This window comes from Mirounga leonina, unplaced genomic scaffold (genome assembly GCF_011800145.1).
Source record: "Mirounga leonina isolate KUSES-001 unplaced genomic scaffold, KU_Mleo_1.0 Mir_82, whole genome shotgun sequence".
Classification (NCBI taxonomy): domain Eukaryota; kingdom Metazoa; phylum Chordata; class Mammalia; order Carnivora; family Phocidae; genus Mirounga; species Mirounga leonina.
Genome location: NW_023270825.1, coordinates 43,624,493 through 43,639,657, shown reverse-complemented (window position 1 = coordinate 43,639,657; position 15,165 = coordinate 43,624,493). Strand labels below are relative to the sequence as shown.

General features: G+C 37.1%; 1 protein-coding gene across 2 annotated transcripts in view; it reads right to left on the bottom strand.

The window, feature by feature from the left end:
* Positions 1 to 254: 254 nt before the first annotated feature.
* Positions 255 to 15,165, bottom strand: part of GCH1 (GTP cyclohydrolase 1) — a 47,295-nt gene continuing 32,384 nt past the window's right edge. The window contains exons 4-6 of one of the 2 annotated variants that reach the window (XM_034992378.1): positions 4,324 to 4,355; positions 3,353 to 3,437; positions 255 to 2,400 (exon numbers count right to left, since the gene is read on the bottom strand). In XM_034992378.1, the coding sequence (XP_034848269.1) occupies positions 2,274 to 2,400; positions 3,353 to 3,437; positions 4,324 to 4,355 (244 nt within the window). In that variant the 3' untranslated portion in view covers positions 255 to 2,273. Of the gene's footprint in view, positions 2,401 to 3,348; positions 3,438 to 4,323; positions 4,356 to 15,165 lie in introns of those variants that run through there. The other variant, XM_034992379.1, reaches the window with a different exon arrangement.

The following is a 15,165-nucleotide window of genomic DNA, read 5'->3' as shown; positions in this document are numbered from 1 at the left end:
TCGCTCTTACCCCAGACCTTCTCTTCCCTTACCAGCCAGAGGGTGAGGACAGTATTACCCAAACCAAATACCAAAGGAAGACAGAGAACCCCAGGTTAATTTGTACTGCCACTGGGATTTATATTCTAATAGCTTGATGACTCAGGGAAACCCTTATGATGGGTATCCTCGGTAAAGAGAATACAATTAAAATAATCTAATTTATTGGTATAGTTATAAAAATGGTTCAAAAAGAAACTACTTCCACAAGAAACTAAGTTACAACACTTTAATAATTTCAATAGAACCAACTTCAGGAATAGATATACACACACATAAAATTCAAACAATTTAATTGAACAGTATACCTAAATGCATCAAATTCTTAAAAATCCCCAAAATGGACTCGAGGCCATGGATATGAAAAGGTAATTTTAAAGTACTACCGACTAGAGTAAAACAGACAAGGTTATTACTTTGCATTTACCAATAAGACGACAGCCTGTAGATACATTAGACCTTTATAAGAACACTTCCAGGCAATGTTAGAACAGAGACTCATTAAAAAGGAATACAATTGATCTCAGAAAGATGAATTTATAGCTAACAATTTCTTTGGTCCTCCAAGTCACATCTGTTTTTACTTTAAAATACCAAACATGAGTGTCTAATTCTACTTCTAAATGTCTATTAAGCAGGATAATGTTTATATCACATTAGATTTTAAAAGGAACTCAAAATAAATTACCATTGTACTTCAGAAACTCCAAATATAGAAAAATATAGGAAATACAAGTAGGGAAGAATTTTTTTTTAAAAAAACAGCACTTCCGCCATCTTGTCCCATCATAAGGCAAATGACATCAAAATGGCAGAGACAGGACTCTCAAGGTTATAGTAATCACTGTAGTTAATTTTTCTTAAGGTAATGGAATAAATTTGAAGAGCACAATGTCAACTAAATAAGAGACTTTTCCATGGAATGACTGTGGTTTTGTTTTTGCAGGGAAGTTGGGTTTTTTTGTTTGTTTATTTTAATTTGGCCCAGACTGCCCCAGTGGAGGAAATTTTGAGTCATTAATAAGGCAACAGCTTCCTGGACAAGAAGACCTGTATACCACTTAAACAGTTACGCTGAAGACAAGACCCATATGGAGCACAAGAGGAACCAGTATGGTGGCTTCCAATAATTTCTAGTAATTCCAGAAAATTACAGTACATTTTCACAGATACCAATAATGTAGCTTTCATTGAACATTGGATATCACTCACAATGCAGTCCACAGTTCATTCTGCATGCTTTCCTATTCACAGAAGCTATGGTTCTGCAGACCTGAAAATGATGGACATTCTCAAAAGTTTCTGGAAATACTTAGAAAAATATTTGTTAAGATAAAAAAAAAAAAAGTTTTGAGGCATCTCCAAGGAATACACAAAGTAAGCTTGCAAGAAACTCCTAAAGGTAAAACAGTGAGGACTAGTTATTTGCAGGGTCAGTACTTAAGTCTCATAGAATAATGGCTTTTAAAAAAAAGGCCAAGATACCTACACTCTCAGTGGTGTGATATTCTCATCAAGGCACAGAGAGTTAAATGCCTAAATCCCTGTGTGTTGACATGAGAATACACTTGTAAACAATAGGAACTAATTCCCTGTACTTGAATTTAAAAAAAGAATAGAAAGTGGAAATGTGCCTTTTTAACTCACAAAATCAAAAACAGATATTCCACCACCTGCCTTTGGTGACTAACGTTACAACTGGATAGTCAAAAAATAAATATATAAAAAATAAAGTGCCCTGGCAGTTTAATAAATGTGATTAAAGTGAAACCTGTTGGACTCTGAGTTTGCAGAGTGATGCTGCACAGTGTACAAAAATTATTTTAAGCACTACACCATTTGGGGGGATAGTATATTGGCCATAGTTTTCCCCCATTCCCAACATTCCTATGCTTATGAACCCAATTACCATAGTATTTGAACAAAATACTTGTATTTTTCTTCCTTCCCAGCACCCTCAAGGTTATCCAAATGGCAGTGGTTTTGTGCATGTAACTTACACTATGGGCAGTTTCCTTGAAAGTTACCACTAAAAGGTGGCAAGAAGAAAGTAGAGGGCTCACCCCTTTGTTAATTATTTTTATTTGATTTGCTATAAATAATTATTAAACACCATTAGTGACAAGGAATAAAGTTCACATCTGTTAACAATTGAAAATGGAATGTACAAACAATTAAGACCAAACAACGCTATTAGTGACACGATCCTCAAAGCACACGACACACACTGAAGTTCAGCTCTTAATGAGAGTTAGAAACTCTTCCCGAGTCTTTGGGTCTTCCCGGAACACACCCAACATCGTGCTGGTCACAGTTTTGCTGTTCATTTTCTGTACCCCTCGCATTACCATACACATGTGTCTACAAAACAAGACAACAGAGGTGGCTTAAAGAAATAGACAGTTGCTGGTTTGGTTTTTAAAGTCAAAAGCAGGCCAAAAAATTAAATCTGATTATACTGAGTTCATAGCTACCAACTGATCCAAAGATCACTTCTTAGACAAATGTGACCGAAAACTTTTATTTATGTTTCTTAGTCATATAGCTCTTATTCTTAGCAGTGGTTGAATCTTTGATGCATCTAGCAGAAGGGGAAACAAGGGAATTTTCTTCCTAGGTGAAAATAATACAAGGGGTCCACAGAAATAAAAACAACTTCTGGATAAAAAGAAATTCAGAATTCTCACCTGCTCCATCTGTAGGACCCAAACAGCACAATATTAGCTTAGGTATTTGGAGAAATACTGAAGTATGCTGGTGTAACCAGGCAGAATCCAGGGAACAGTGATCCCAGTGTGTGTAAGCAACCTGGTGAAGCTGGACAGCCTGCACTGCACAGAGCTCATGTCATGTCAGAAGAATGGACAAGATGTGTGCAATTCTCATCATTCATTCTAACTTAAAGAAGTTTCTTCAGATGCCCTTTAGACCCAGTTTTAGCTCCATTTTTTAAAATGTGTGACAAAATATTAGGAAAAGTCTGCTTGGAGCAACAAAGAGCCAAAGAAGAAATCAAGAGAAGACATAAAATGCTACTGGTTGCACAAATCACCACGCTTAGACTGATGACTCCCGACACCCCCACCATCCCCATTGAAAACAAAACAAAACCAGTCTCCCGTACTCTGATTCCTGTATCGGCCACACAGCAAATGCAAGAGGTAAAAAAAAAAAAAAAGAAAGCTTCAGGTCAGAGACAGAAAACGTGACAGTGTCGATGATGTGGCATCACCTGGTGCTGGAAAAACAGAGCAGCACTAAATACCATTTCCGTGCACCACGATGACATCATTAAGGACAAATATGGACTTACGTTGCTTCAACCACCACCCCAACTCCAGCAGGCCGCAAGGCTTCTGTGATTGCTACGGCAATTTGTTTCGTCAGCCGCTCTTGAACTGTGGGGGTGACAAGAAGCTCCGTTGAAGAGTCTGACGCAGCGGTCTTTAGAATATTCATTGTCTTTAGAATATTTGGAATCTTAAAAAGCAGACTTCTGTGAGGCATCAGAACCAAGACACACCAGCTTTTACCAGTTTGCTTTGTCTGCCGCCCACAGGAGACAGCTGTTCCATTCCCTCATCTGCAGGTCAGCACCACTGCAGGGAGTGGGTAAGAATGACAACTGTCTCTTAGGCGTGCGGAAGACCAACTGATGACAAGCACCTCCATGCAGATGAATAAATAGCTCGCGACAGGATTAACAAGAGCACTAAACCCAATTATTGAATTGTATGTAAAGCTGAAAACCAAGAATCTAACCTAAACAATGCAGTCCCTGTGCTGAATAAAAAATTCGCCTTTGAAAACATATTAAAGTGTTCACGGCAGCATCGCATCTATTTGAAAACTGACAAAATTTTCAACTGCCTATTAGAGCAGGGATTGGTTAAATCAAGCCCCAGCACAGCCGTACAATGGAATGCTAAACAGCCAGCAAAATGAATAAGATGCATGTGGGAAAAAAATGTTTGATTTGTTAAGTGAAAAAAAAAATAGGGGAAAAAAGTGAAGCCCATTACATACAATATGAGCCCATTTAAAAATATAATAAATTGATTTTAAAATGTTGGTAGATGCACAAAATATGAAGGAATGTGCACATACAACAATGATTTCTTCTGGAGGCTTGAAACACTGCAGACTTTCCCTTTCTAGGTTATATTCCTATGAGGTTTTGACTTTGGTAAGTCATATGTATTACATGTGTAATGAGAACAACAAAAAATACTTTTTCCTTAAGAAAAACAAAGTTTTTCTGTAAATAAAAGTTTAAAAGTTTACCTTGTAATCGTCTACTATAGATTTCTACAATCCTAGAAAAGAAAGAATTGTTTTAGTTAATCATAAATTTGTTTGAAGTGGAATTGGCAAGCCTTCCTCAAAAGACCAAAAGGACTTTATCGAAGCAATTGTAGGGTGTGGGCAGGAGATTAATGCTTCTAAGAGGAGGAAAGATACAAAAACTACATGGAAATGAGAAGTGGGAGGGTCCTGAGGAAACCATCAAGTATGACACAGAGTGGCAGTTCCCTATGTCCCCAAAGAGAGAGAGAGAATTATGTGCATATTCACTTAGGAAAAACACAATGATTTTAGAGGTCCGAAGTCATCAATTTCAGGCCAAGTCTCAAGTGTTCTAATTAATCATATTGTTTAATCAGAGCTTCAAGTTCAAGTTAAAAATAAAAAGACTATTTGTTAATTAATAGCAGGCCATTGTCAACTACTGTACCCACTAAACCTATTAGGATAATCAGATTAGAACTGAACAGACTTCTTCAGACATCTCTTTATAAGCTACATCTATATAAGCACTCGGTATGATTAACTCCCCAAAATAAAAACCTCCTGATCTTGGCTTATAACACAATCTGTCAAGTGACGGATTTTCCCCTTTCAACATCTTTCACTCTAGTCGTGAAATGTAAAGATGGCCACATGAATTACCTATTCGAGGATAACAATTCACATTAAGGATCTTTTCTTTAAAACGTGGCCTTTTAGTCATGAATTTGGACTCAATTTAAGGATCACTTCACCTAGGAGGCATTTTATGGCTCTTTCCCACGGCCCCACCCCCCCCCACTATAATGCTCAGATAAAATTGAAAAGTTGCTCCTTTATACCCATTATAGCCAAAATATGCTGCCCTGTTTACCACTCAAACTGAAGGCAGGAGCCACCCTGATTCTTCTTCATGTTTCTGGTTGGTTTATACCATTGGATGAATACAATTATATATTTTTGATTTTGAACAAAAACCTGAGGAAGGATGCTGTTCAAGCTCCTGGATAGGAAATATGCCTTATTTCTTCTAGGTCAAATCTCTATATATGACTTCTCATAGCTTTCCAGGTGATTAATTTCTGTTGTATGAATAAGAGATGCCATTGATTTAAAAATTAGTAATGTCTTCCTTCTCATAGTCATCATTTCGTTCTCTCAAGTAGAATTTCAGGTACATTAGACAACAGTGGCAATACTGGGCACTCATATTTTGCTCTATACTTTAATAGGAATGCCTGTAACATTTTACTATCATCGATGATACCTGCCGGTTGCTGGTAAATAGCCACTCTCAGGTCAAAGAAAGGCCATTCACACAGATCTTTATTGAGTGCCTTCTACATATATGATTATGTGATGAACAGGGTCCCTATGCTTAGAGAGTTTATAATTTATTCCTGGTTTATTCGGTTTTCATTTTCAAGTAAGCAGAAGGCGTTGAATTTCTGTCTTCTCAGCATTAAAGATAATCATATAGCTTCCCTGAATTTAAAAAAAAAAAACTATTTGGCCCTCTTTCTTTAAGATAATGTGTTGAGAGGTAGTTGTTGAAAAGAGTTCTAATTTAACACTAATATTCATCTGCCCTTTTTTTTTAAGACTTTTAAAATTTATTTATTTGACAGAGAGAGACACAGAGAGAGAGGGAACACAAGCAGGGAGAGTGGGAGAGGGAGAAGCAGGCTTCCTGCGGAGCAGGGAGCCCGATGCAGGGCTCGATCCCAGGACACTGGGATCATGACCTGAGCCGAAGGCAGACGCTTAACCATCTGAGCCACCCAGGTGCACCTCATCTGCCTTTTAATATTGCCATTGGCAAACAATCATCAGTCTAATTGCTGTTACCTTGTAGGTAATGTTTTCTCTGCAGCTGCTTTTATGATATTTCATTATGTGTACTCTGAGGTTTTCTATGTTGTGTCCAGGTGGGGATTTAATTTTTTGTGTTGTTTGGGATTCATTCGGGTTCCTAAATCTAAAGACTGATTTTTTTGCACGTGCTTCAGAAACATTTTCAGCCATCACCTTCTCTAATATTGCACCTACCCCATGGCCTCTGTTACCTCCAGGAATTTCAATTAAGGATATATTTGACCTCCTCAGTCTTCCACATCTCTTACGTTCTCACCCATATTTTCCACCTAGCTCTGAATACAATTGCTTCAGACCTTTCTTCCAGTTCACTATTTTTGGCTGTGTCTAAGCTGCTGTCGATCTTTTTGTATTTATTTGTATTATTTATTTGTATTTATTTATTTGAGAGAGAGAGAGCACACGAGCCGGGGGAGAGGCAAAGGGAGAAGGAGAGAGAGAATCCTCAAGCAGATTCCCCACTGAGTGTGGAGCTGGATGCGGGGCTTGATCCCAAGACCCTGAGATCATGACCTGAGCTGAAATCAAGAGTCTGATGCTTAACTGACTGAGCCACCCAGAAATGTGATTGTATTGGGCTTCAAATCCAATTTTCACTTTTTTTTCGAGATTTTATTTGGTCCTTTTTTTCCCAGTCTAATTCTAAAAGTTTATTCCTTTGCCAAACTTTCTGCATTCTTTTTTTTTTAAGATTTATTTATTTATTTTTAAAGAGAGAGGTGGGGGGAGGGAGAATCCCAAGCAGACTCCCCACTGAGTGTGGAGCCAGACATGGGGTTCGATCTCATGACCCTGAGATCATGACCTGAGCCGAAATCAAGAGGCACCCAGGCGTCCCTCAGGATTCTTATTTTCTAACATATTTGTTGTATGTTCTGTGTCTATTAGCTCCAGCCTCTGCCCTCTTTGGCCATTTGTTTCAGCTGACTCTGACTCATGGTGGCTTTTCTTTTACTTTTGGTGAATTCATGCTCCTTGGAATATCATTTGTGGGAATTCTCTGAAGCCAAAATAAAAGTGCATCAGAGAATGAGCACTTGTTTCTGCTAGGTGCTAAAAGGCTACCTCCTTGGCAACATTTTTAATTATTGCCCTGGGTTTTCTGAAGATCAAACATGGTGATGTGAATTCTGAGCCTAAACCCTTGTGAATACATGGCTATGTGTTCTTTTTCCTGCTCTCCCCAGAACAAAGCTAACAGGTAATATCTCTCCCAATTTGGGGTGGAATAGGAGGACAGAACCCTGCCTTTGACTCCAGTGCTGACTAATTCTTGTGAATTCTCACTGGAACTGCCTTACATTTTCCCCAACGTTTGAAATGTTCATACACATTCTATCTTAGTAAGCTATACTAGGAGGGATATCATTACTATCTAGTTTACCATAGTCCCAGAATCAGTAGTTCTTAATTTTAATCTAAGCCATTTCTGTATTCTTGGAATAAATCTCCCTGGGTCATGATGGAAACAGTACTTGAACCTGTTAAAGTAGGAGTTAATATTTAGGATTTTTCAACTATATTCATAAGTGGGATTAGTCTATCACCTTTTTAAATGCTAGTTTTATCAGACTTTTGTCAGAGACAGGCAGCTTCATCAAATTAATTGTGTAGCTTTTCAGGTTTTTCCATGCTCTTGAATAATTTAAACAACACTGGAATTAGTGGTTACTTGGAGGTTGTCTATTAAATTGATCATCCACCCCTTTCCCTACCACCCCACTCCCAACATTAATTTGACTTTTTCCAATGGCTACTAATTTATCCAAGTTTTCCAACTCTTGGCTCATTCCCTTCTCTCTCCATCTTTTTAAACTTATTCATAAAGATTTAAAGTTTCTAAAGCATATTTCTGGTTACATAGCCTCTCATTTCTAGGTGTATTTCTCCTCTCAATCAGACTGCTAAGCAATCTATGGTATATGATCTTTTGGATTTATGTTTTCTATTCTTTTTTAAATTTTCTAATTTAATCATTTTATTTTTCTTACTTCTTTCCTATTTGTCCTATTAAGCTTGCTTTTTCTTTAAAAAAAATATTGAATGTTTAGTTTATTTGTTGGGTTTCTTATTCAATAATGAAAGCGTTTGTGGCTATAAATTTATTTCCAAAGCACAGGTTTTTTAAAAATTTCAGCTTTACTGAGGTATAATTGACAAAGATTTTAAAGACAAAGTGTACATTGTGATCTAACATACGTATACATTGGGGAAAAAAATCCCCCATCTAGTTAATTAATACACCCATCACCTCACATATTTATCTTTTTTCCCCCCAGTGAGAACAATGAACATCGGAGTAGAGCTATTTCTTTAATATCCTATCTTCACTTCCTCTGGATATATACCCAGAATTAGGATTGCTGGATCATATGCTAGTTCTATTTTTAATTTTTTGAGGAATCTCCATACTGTTTTCCATAGAGGCTGCATCAATTTACATTCCTACCAATAGTGTACAAGGGTTCCCTTTTTTCCACAGCCCCACCAGAACTTACATTGTCTTTTTGATAGTACTGTAGCCATTCTAATAGTTGTGCGGTGATATCTCATTGTGGTTTTGATTTGCATTTCCCTAATGCAATTAATGAAATTAAGCACCTTTTCATGTATCTGTTGGGCATCTGTATATCTTCTTTGGAAAAATGTCTATTCAGTTCCTCTGCCTATTTTTTAATTGGATTGATGCTTTGCTATTGAGTTGTACGAGTTCTTTATATATTTGCACATTAACCCCTTACCAGATAGGTGATTTGCAAATATTTTCTCCCTTCTGTAGGTTGCCTTTTCATTTTGTTGATGGTTTCCTTTGCTATGAAGAGGCATTTTAGTTTGATGTAGTCCCACTTGTTTTTTATTTTGTTGCTTTTATGTTTGGTGTCAAATCATCACCAAGACTAATGTCAAGAAGTTTACCCCCTATGTTTTCTTCTAGTTTTATGGTTTCAGGTCTTATATTCAATCACTTTTTAAGTCGATTTTTGTGTATAGTATATGAAGGGAGTCCAGTTTTTAAGTTTTATTTATTTTTAAATTTTATTTGAGAGAGAGTGAGTGAGCAAGTGCACAAGCAGGGAGAGTGGCAGGCAGAGGGAGAAGCAGGCTCCCCACTGAGCAGGGAGCCCTACGCAGGGCTCTATCCCAGGACCCTGGGATCATGACCTGAGCTGAAGGCAGATGCTTAACCAACTGACCCACCCAGGTGCCCCAAGTTTATTTTTTAGTAATCTCTACATCGAATGTGGGGCCAAACTCATGAACCAAAGAGTCAACTACATCAGCTTAGTCACACGCTCTACTGACTGAGCCAACCAGGTGCCCCCCAAAACCATTTATTAAAGATACTATCCTTCCCTTATTCTTCCTTTGTCATAAATTAATTGGCCATATATGCATGGGTTTATTTCTGAGCTCTCTATTCCATTCCACTGGTCTATGTATCTATTTATATGGCAATGCCATTCTGTTTTGATTATTACAGCTTTGTAATTTAGTTTGAAATTAGAAAGTGTGAAGTCTCCAGCTTTTTTGGTTTTTCTCAGGATAGCTTTGACTATTCGGGGTCCTTTGTGGTTCCATACAAATTTTAGGATTGTTGTTTCTATTTCTGTGAAAAACACCATTGAAATTTTGAGAGGGATTGCATTGAATCTGTAGATTTCTTTAGGTAGTATGGACATTTAATCAGTATTAATTCTTCTAATCCAAGAACATGAGATATCTATTTGTATCTTCTTCAATTTCTCTCATTTAATGTCTTATAGTTTTCAGTGTACAGATCTTTCACCTGTTTGCTAAAATTTATTCCTAAGTATTGGTGCAATTGTAAATAGGATTGTTTTCTTAATTTCTCTGACAGTTTGTTATTAATGTGTAGAAACACAACTAACTTTTGCATATTAATTTGTATCCCTTAACTTTATTTATTAGGGTTATTTGATATGATTGTCTATCATATCAAAGGAATTTAAAAGAACTTTAACTTCCAAAAAGCTCATTTTTAAAAATAGTTTTGTATTAATTTCAACTATTCTTGTTACACAATCGCCTATTCTTTTCTTTTTTTTTTTTTTTAAGTTAAAGTTTGCCTTTTGGCCAAAATCCTATTACTGTGTTTTGTATAAATTTTTGCCCATCCCTTTTTTATTCTGTTTAGTTTTTGCTAGTTTTAAATGGTTTTGGGGGGCACCTGGCTGGCTCAGTCAGTAGAGTGTGTGACCAACACTGAGAGGTAATTAGTGTTCCACTCACTTCTTTCAGGTTTGTCAGTTTCTCTATGCATTTAGTCCAGTTCCTGTTTTCTGTTTTGAACCAATTTGACCAAAAAATTAAAAAAAGATTCATGACCACTTTTATTATACAAAGTTCCTCAATATAAGAGGGCCAATCTTGTCTCCTTTGATAAATTTTCCTTTTTATTTTTAACTTTTATAATTTTTTTTAATAAAGGGGACATAATTAGGTATTGGATTTAAGTAGACATCTTATCTGAATTGCCCACTTATTGGTCTTATAAAATCTATGCTAGGTCCTCTGTTTCCTTTGTTGCATTATGCTTTCTCTCCTCTTTTTCCTCCTCTGGCAACTAGGAAAGTTATCTGGTAGCTCCTTTGCAGGTGGATGGTATAATTTAACCCTTGCAAATCTTAATGGTATTTTTGATGTCTTCATATAACTTGACTTATCACCAGGCTGCAAAGTCTCAACTATGGTTAGAGCAAAGAGCAAAAAGCAGCAGGAGGTGGAGGTGGATCACAGTGGGACTTTTCAGCTAAAGTAAGGAGTCTGAACTTTATCTTAAAAGCTATGGGGAGCTACGAAGGAGCAGCATCATCAAATCCACACTTTAGAAAGTACATCCTAGCAGTGTATGAGAACAGATTTAAAGACACTGAGAGATCAGAGACAAGGAGGAGTTCAGAGTTTTATAATGCATAAAGAACATAAGAAAGGCCCAACAGAGAGTGGCAGCAAAGATGGCAAGAAGGCAGCATGGTAACAGGAGAGAAATGGGGGTGCTGCAGGAGGTCAGTGAGCATACAATGGCAATGGATGGATTCTTTCTCACTCCTTGCACCAAAGTACATTCCAGATGGAGCAAAGAGTTAAACATAAAAATAAGACCATAAAAATAACCCAAAAACATGAGTTTATGACTACATAAAAGTTTTAAAACTCCTTTGTGGAAAAATGATATTTTAAAACAAAATCAGAAGACAAATGACAAGCCTGGAAAAATTATTTGCAGCACCTGACCTAACTGGTTTAACATTCAAAGAGGTCATACAAATCAGTAATAAAAAGATAAGCAATCCAATAGAAAAATTAGCAAAGCTAACTAAAAGCAGGACGTTTCTATAGGGATTCAAACTCTACTAAAGAAATGCAAGTTTTAAAAAAATACATTAAAACACCAGGTACCTTTTTCCACTTATCAGTTTGGGGAAGATTGAAAAGTGTGATGAAACCCAGTGTTGGCAAAAGTGGAGAAACACACACCCTTTGACCATATAAACTGATATGCTTTTTTTTGGAGAGCAATTTGGTAATATCAAAAATTCAGCTGCCCTGAACCCTGCAATTTAATTCCAGTAATTTACAATATATAAAACATATTCACAAAAGCATTTTTGACAATAGTCTCAAACTATAAACTATACTTCTATCAAAGACTGTTTAAATGAATTATATTAAACAATTAAAGAAATACTATGTAGCCATTAAAATGAACTCAGACTTTTTGGACTAAAAGATGTCCAAGGGATTTCAAAGTTTTTAAATTAAAAATACCAACAAGGGGCGCCTGGCATGTGACTCTTGATCTCAGGATGTGAGTTTGAGCCCCATGTTGGAATTACTTTTAAAAAAATTAAAAATTAAGAAACAAACAAAAAGCACAAGTTGTAGTATAGAATGTGGGGTATGATCTCCCTTTTTTATTCTGTTTAGTTTTTGCTAGTTTTAAAGAGCTCTGTGGTTGTGTTTGCAAAGAAATTTTCCAGAAGGACAATCTCTAGTCAAGAGACAAGAGATCTCTAGTTTTCATGTTGAGGAATGGAAATAGAAAGGAAGGCTTTCCCTTTACTCACTCATTTGTATTTAAGCTTAATTGGTAAGTATGTTACTTTTATAATAGAGGAAAAAAGAATGTTCCCCTTGTAATCTAATGCCCACCCTATCTTTCCAGCTATCTTGCAGTCATCCCTGCCTAAATCTCTTATTTCTACCAATTAATCTGCTCCCTATCCACTGGAATATGGCCTTGTGCCTACCCTCTTATTTGCCTTTGCTTATTATGTATTAACTATACCTAAAGGAATTTCTCTTTCATTTAGAATTCTGCCCAGCCTTCCACCTCTCGGTCTCTTCAACCCTGCCAGGCCACAGTCCTATTGGCTCCTCTGAACTCAGAGCTCCAAACCAGGCATTTCAGAGGTACCTGCTGCCTCACACTGTCCACCCTTCTTGAAGGCAGTGGCTGTGTCCTTTCCAGCAGCCATCGTAGCTGACACAATACCCTTTCACAGTCGATGCTCAATAAGTAGATTAACCATGGCTATCCTGAGGCACTTCAGTTCTATATTCAAGATTTAATTATGTTCACTCAGTTATTCTAAGGCAAGAAAATGAATATATGTTCAATGCATTTTCAGCAACAAAAGGACCCTTTTTTAAAGATTTTATTTTTTTAAGATTTATTTAAGTAATCTCTACACCCAACATGGGGCTTGACCTCATGATCCTGAGATCAAGAGTCGCATGCTCCTCTGACTGAGCCATCCACGGACCCCAACAAAAGGAATTTCTATTCAAACTACATTTACTCTAGACTTCTACTAGAGTTAAACCAGATCAACTCACTTCTGGCATTTTCTTCTTACTTAAGGCTTTACTGTTTGATATTTGACTTCCCTGGCACTGAAAGGTCATTCGTTTAAAGGCAAGCATATAACAGACTTCACATACAAGATTAAAATGAGCAGTGAAGTTTTGCTAAGACATCCAGCTTTCTTTATTACTCTTCATTCCCTAAATATTCCTACTTCTTATAAGAAATAAGTGGTTGGATAAAATCTTAGCCTTCTTTCCTGTTTAATAGATCCTTCAATCAAATTTTTTACAAATATCTGAAAGTAACATACACTCTGTTCTTTGGTTTAGTGTTCCTTTTTTTTTTTTTTTAAAGTTTTAATCCCATTAGCATAAGGACAAATCCCCATGCTAATAATCAACTCCTTTGTATTGTTTCATAAAAGCTTAGTTATTAGAGATCTTTCCATTTCACTAGGAAAGGAAGTAACTAAAGATTATTCCTTTCTACCCCTAAATTACCATTTATTCCAAGGTCTCACTGGATTACTCAAGAATCCATTTCCATAGTATTACCCATGGGCTACACAGCATGGTCTTCTAGAGAAGGCTACTTACATTTAGACCAAGGCTTAATATGGTTTACCAAGCTTCCTTATAATGTGAAAACTATCCACTACATATCTTTCACATATGGACAGTCTGTTAAAAGCATCAGCAGTGCCAGAATTTCCATATAGGAAAAGCATAGAGTTAGCAATCTTGCTGGAAGGGAGCATGCCACGGGGCTGTGCCTAAAGCTAGGTTTACAGGGCAACCACACTGACTTTACTTAGACTGCGTCTTATAAAACAGTAAGAATAACCAATTTCAGTAAAGACACTTCCGTTCACAGTTGACATGACTTTATTTATCATTTAGGAGTAAGTTATTAGGGAGGGGGTTGCTAAGAGAAATTATACTAGGATTATTTTCTGCCATCACCACCAATACCCTTTTTCAGCCACCCCTTGGCATTGCCACTGGGTACAGATCACTGAAAAGTGGTGAGATGTTTCTCAATTTGTGTTAAGAGCCTTTCTGCAGTGAAGCAGTTACAGTTATGATATAAAAACATCTTTTCATGGTACCAAGTAGCCCTGTCTGATGGAGAGAGTGCTGAGCAGGAATGAGGTCAGAAACTAGGGAAGTTAAATTTCTCTCCTCTACCTACTCTCTCCTTAATCCACAGAGGAAATGAGTGAGAAAGTGGAAGTGAAAACAAAGTAAAAAGAAGAGCTGTGGAGAGCAGCTATCAGGCTGACAGGGTGGTTTTTACAGATTCCAGCACAGAACTGAAAAAGAGCTGGACCACCATTTCAGGACTGTGGTGAATCCCAGCGTCTACGTGGAGAAGCAGCAGGAACCCATCAGAGCCATTGTATAGTTAGTTGGTCACAAAGATTCATTTATTCCAATTTTGATACAGTCACTATAACCTCAAATTATCCACACCTAGCTTGGTTTATTTTAAAGGGTGAGGGGCACTTGACTATATGTTCATCACCTATTCCCTCATTGTGTTCTTTTTTTAAAAAAATTATTTTATTTTTTAAGATTTTATTTATTTGAGAGAGTGAGGGAGAGAGAACGTGCGCAACAGAGAGCACAAGCAGGGAGAGGGAGGAGCAGACTCCCCTGCTAAGCAGGGAGCCAGATGTGGGGCTCGATCCTAGGACCCTGGGATCAGGACCTGAGCTGAAGGCAGACGCTTAACCAACTCAGCCACCCAGGCGCCCTTCACTCATTTTGTTCTTAATTCTCTCTCAACACACACACACACACACACACACACACACACCTCCTAGCATTTCCCCATACCCAGGACTCACTAACTCTATACAAAGAAATTACAAAAAAAAAGAATATTTAGGGGCAATAAAGTATTGGTGACTGAGCCTATCAGAGATATATGAACACATCCTCAAGTTGATTTCCAGTTAAACATAGATGACCATACTTGTCCATTACTTCTCCTTCCTAAAGCTGAAATAAAAATAGTAGCAAAGGAATTTTTTAAAAGGCATGAACCCACAGGAAAGAATGGGAAAGAAGACTGTATTAGAAAAGAGAGAAATAGGAGAGTAACTATTGTTTCAGAATATTGCTGAGAAA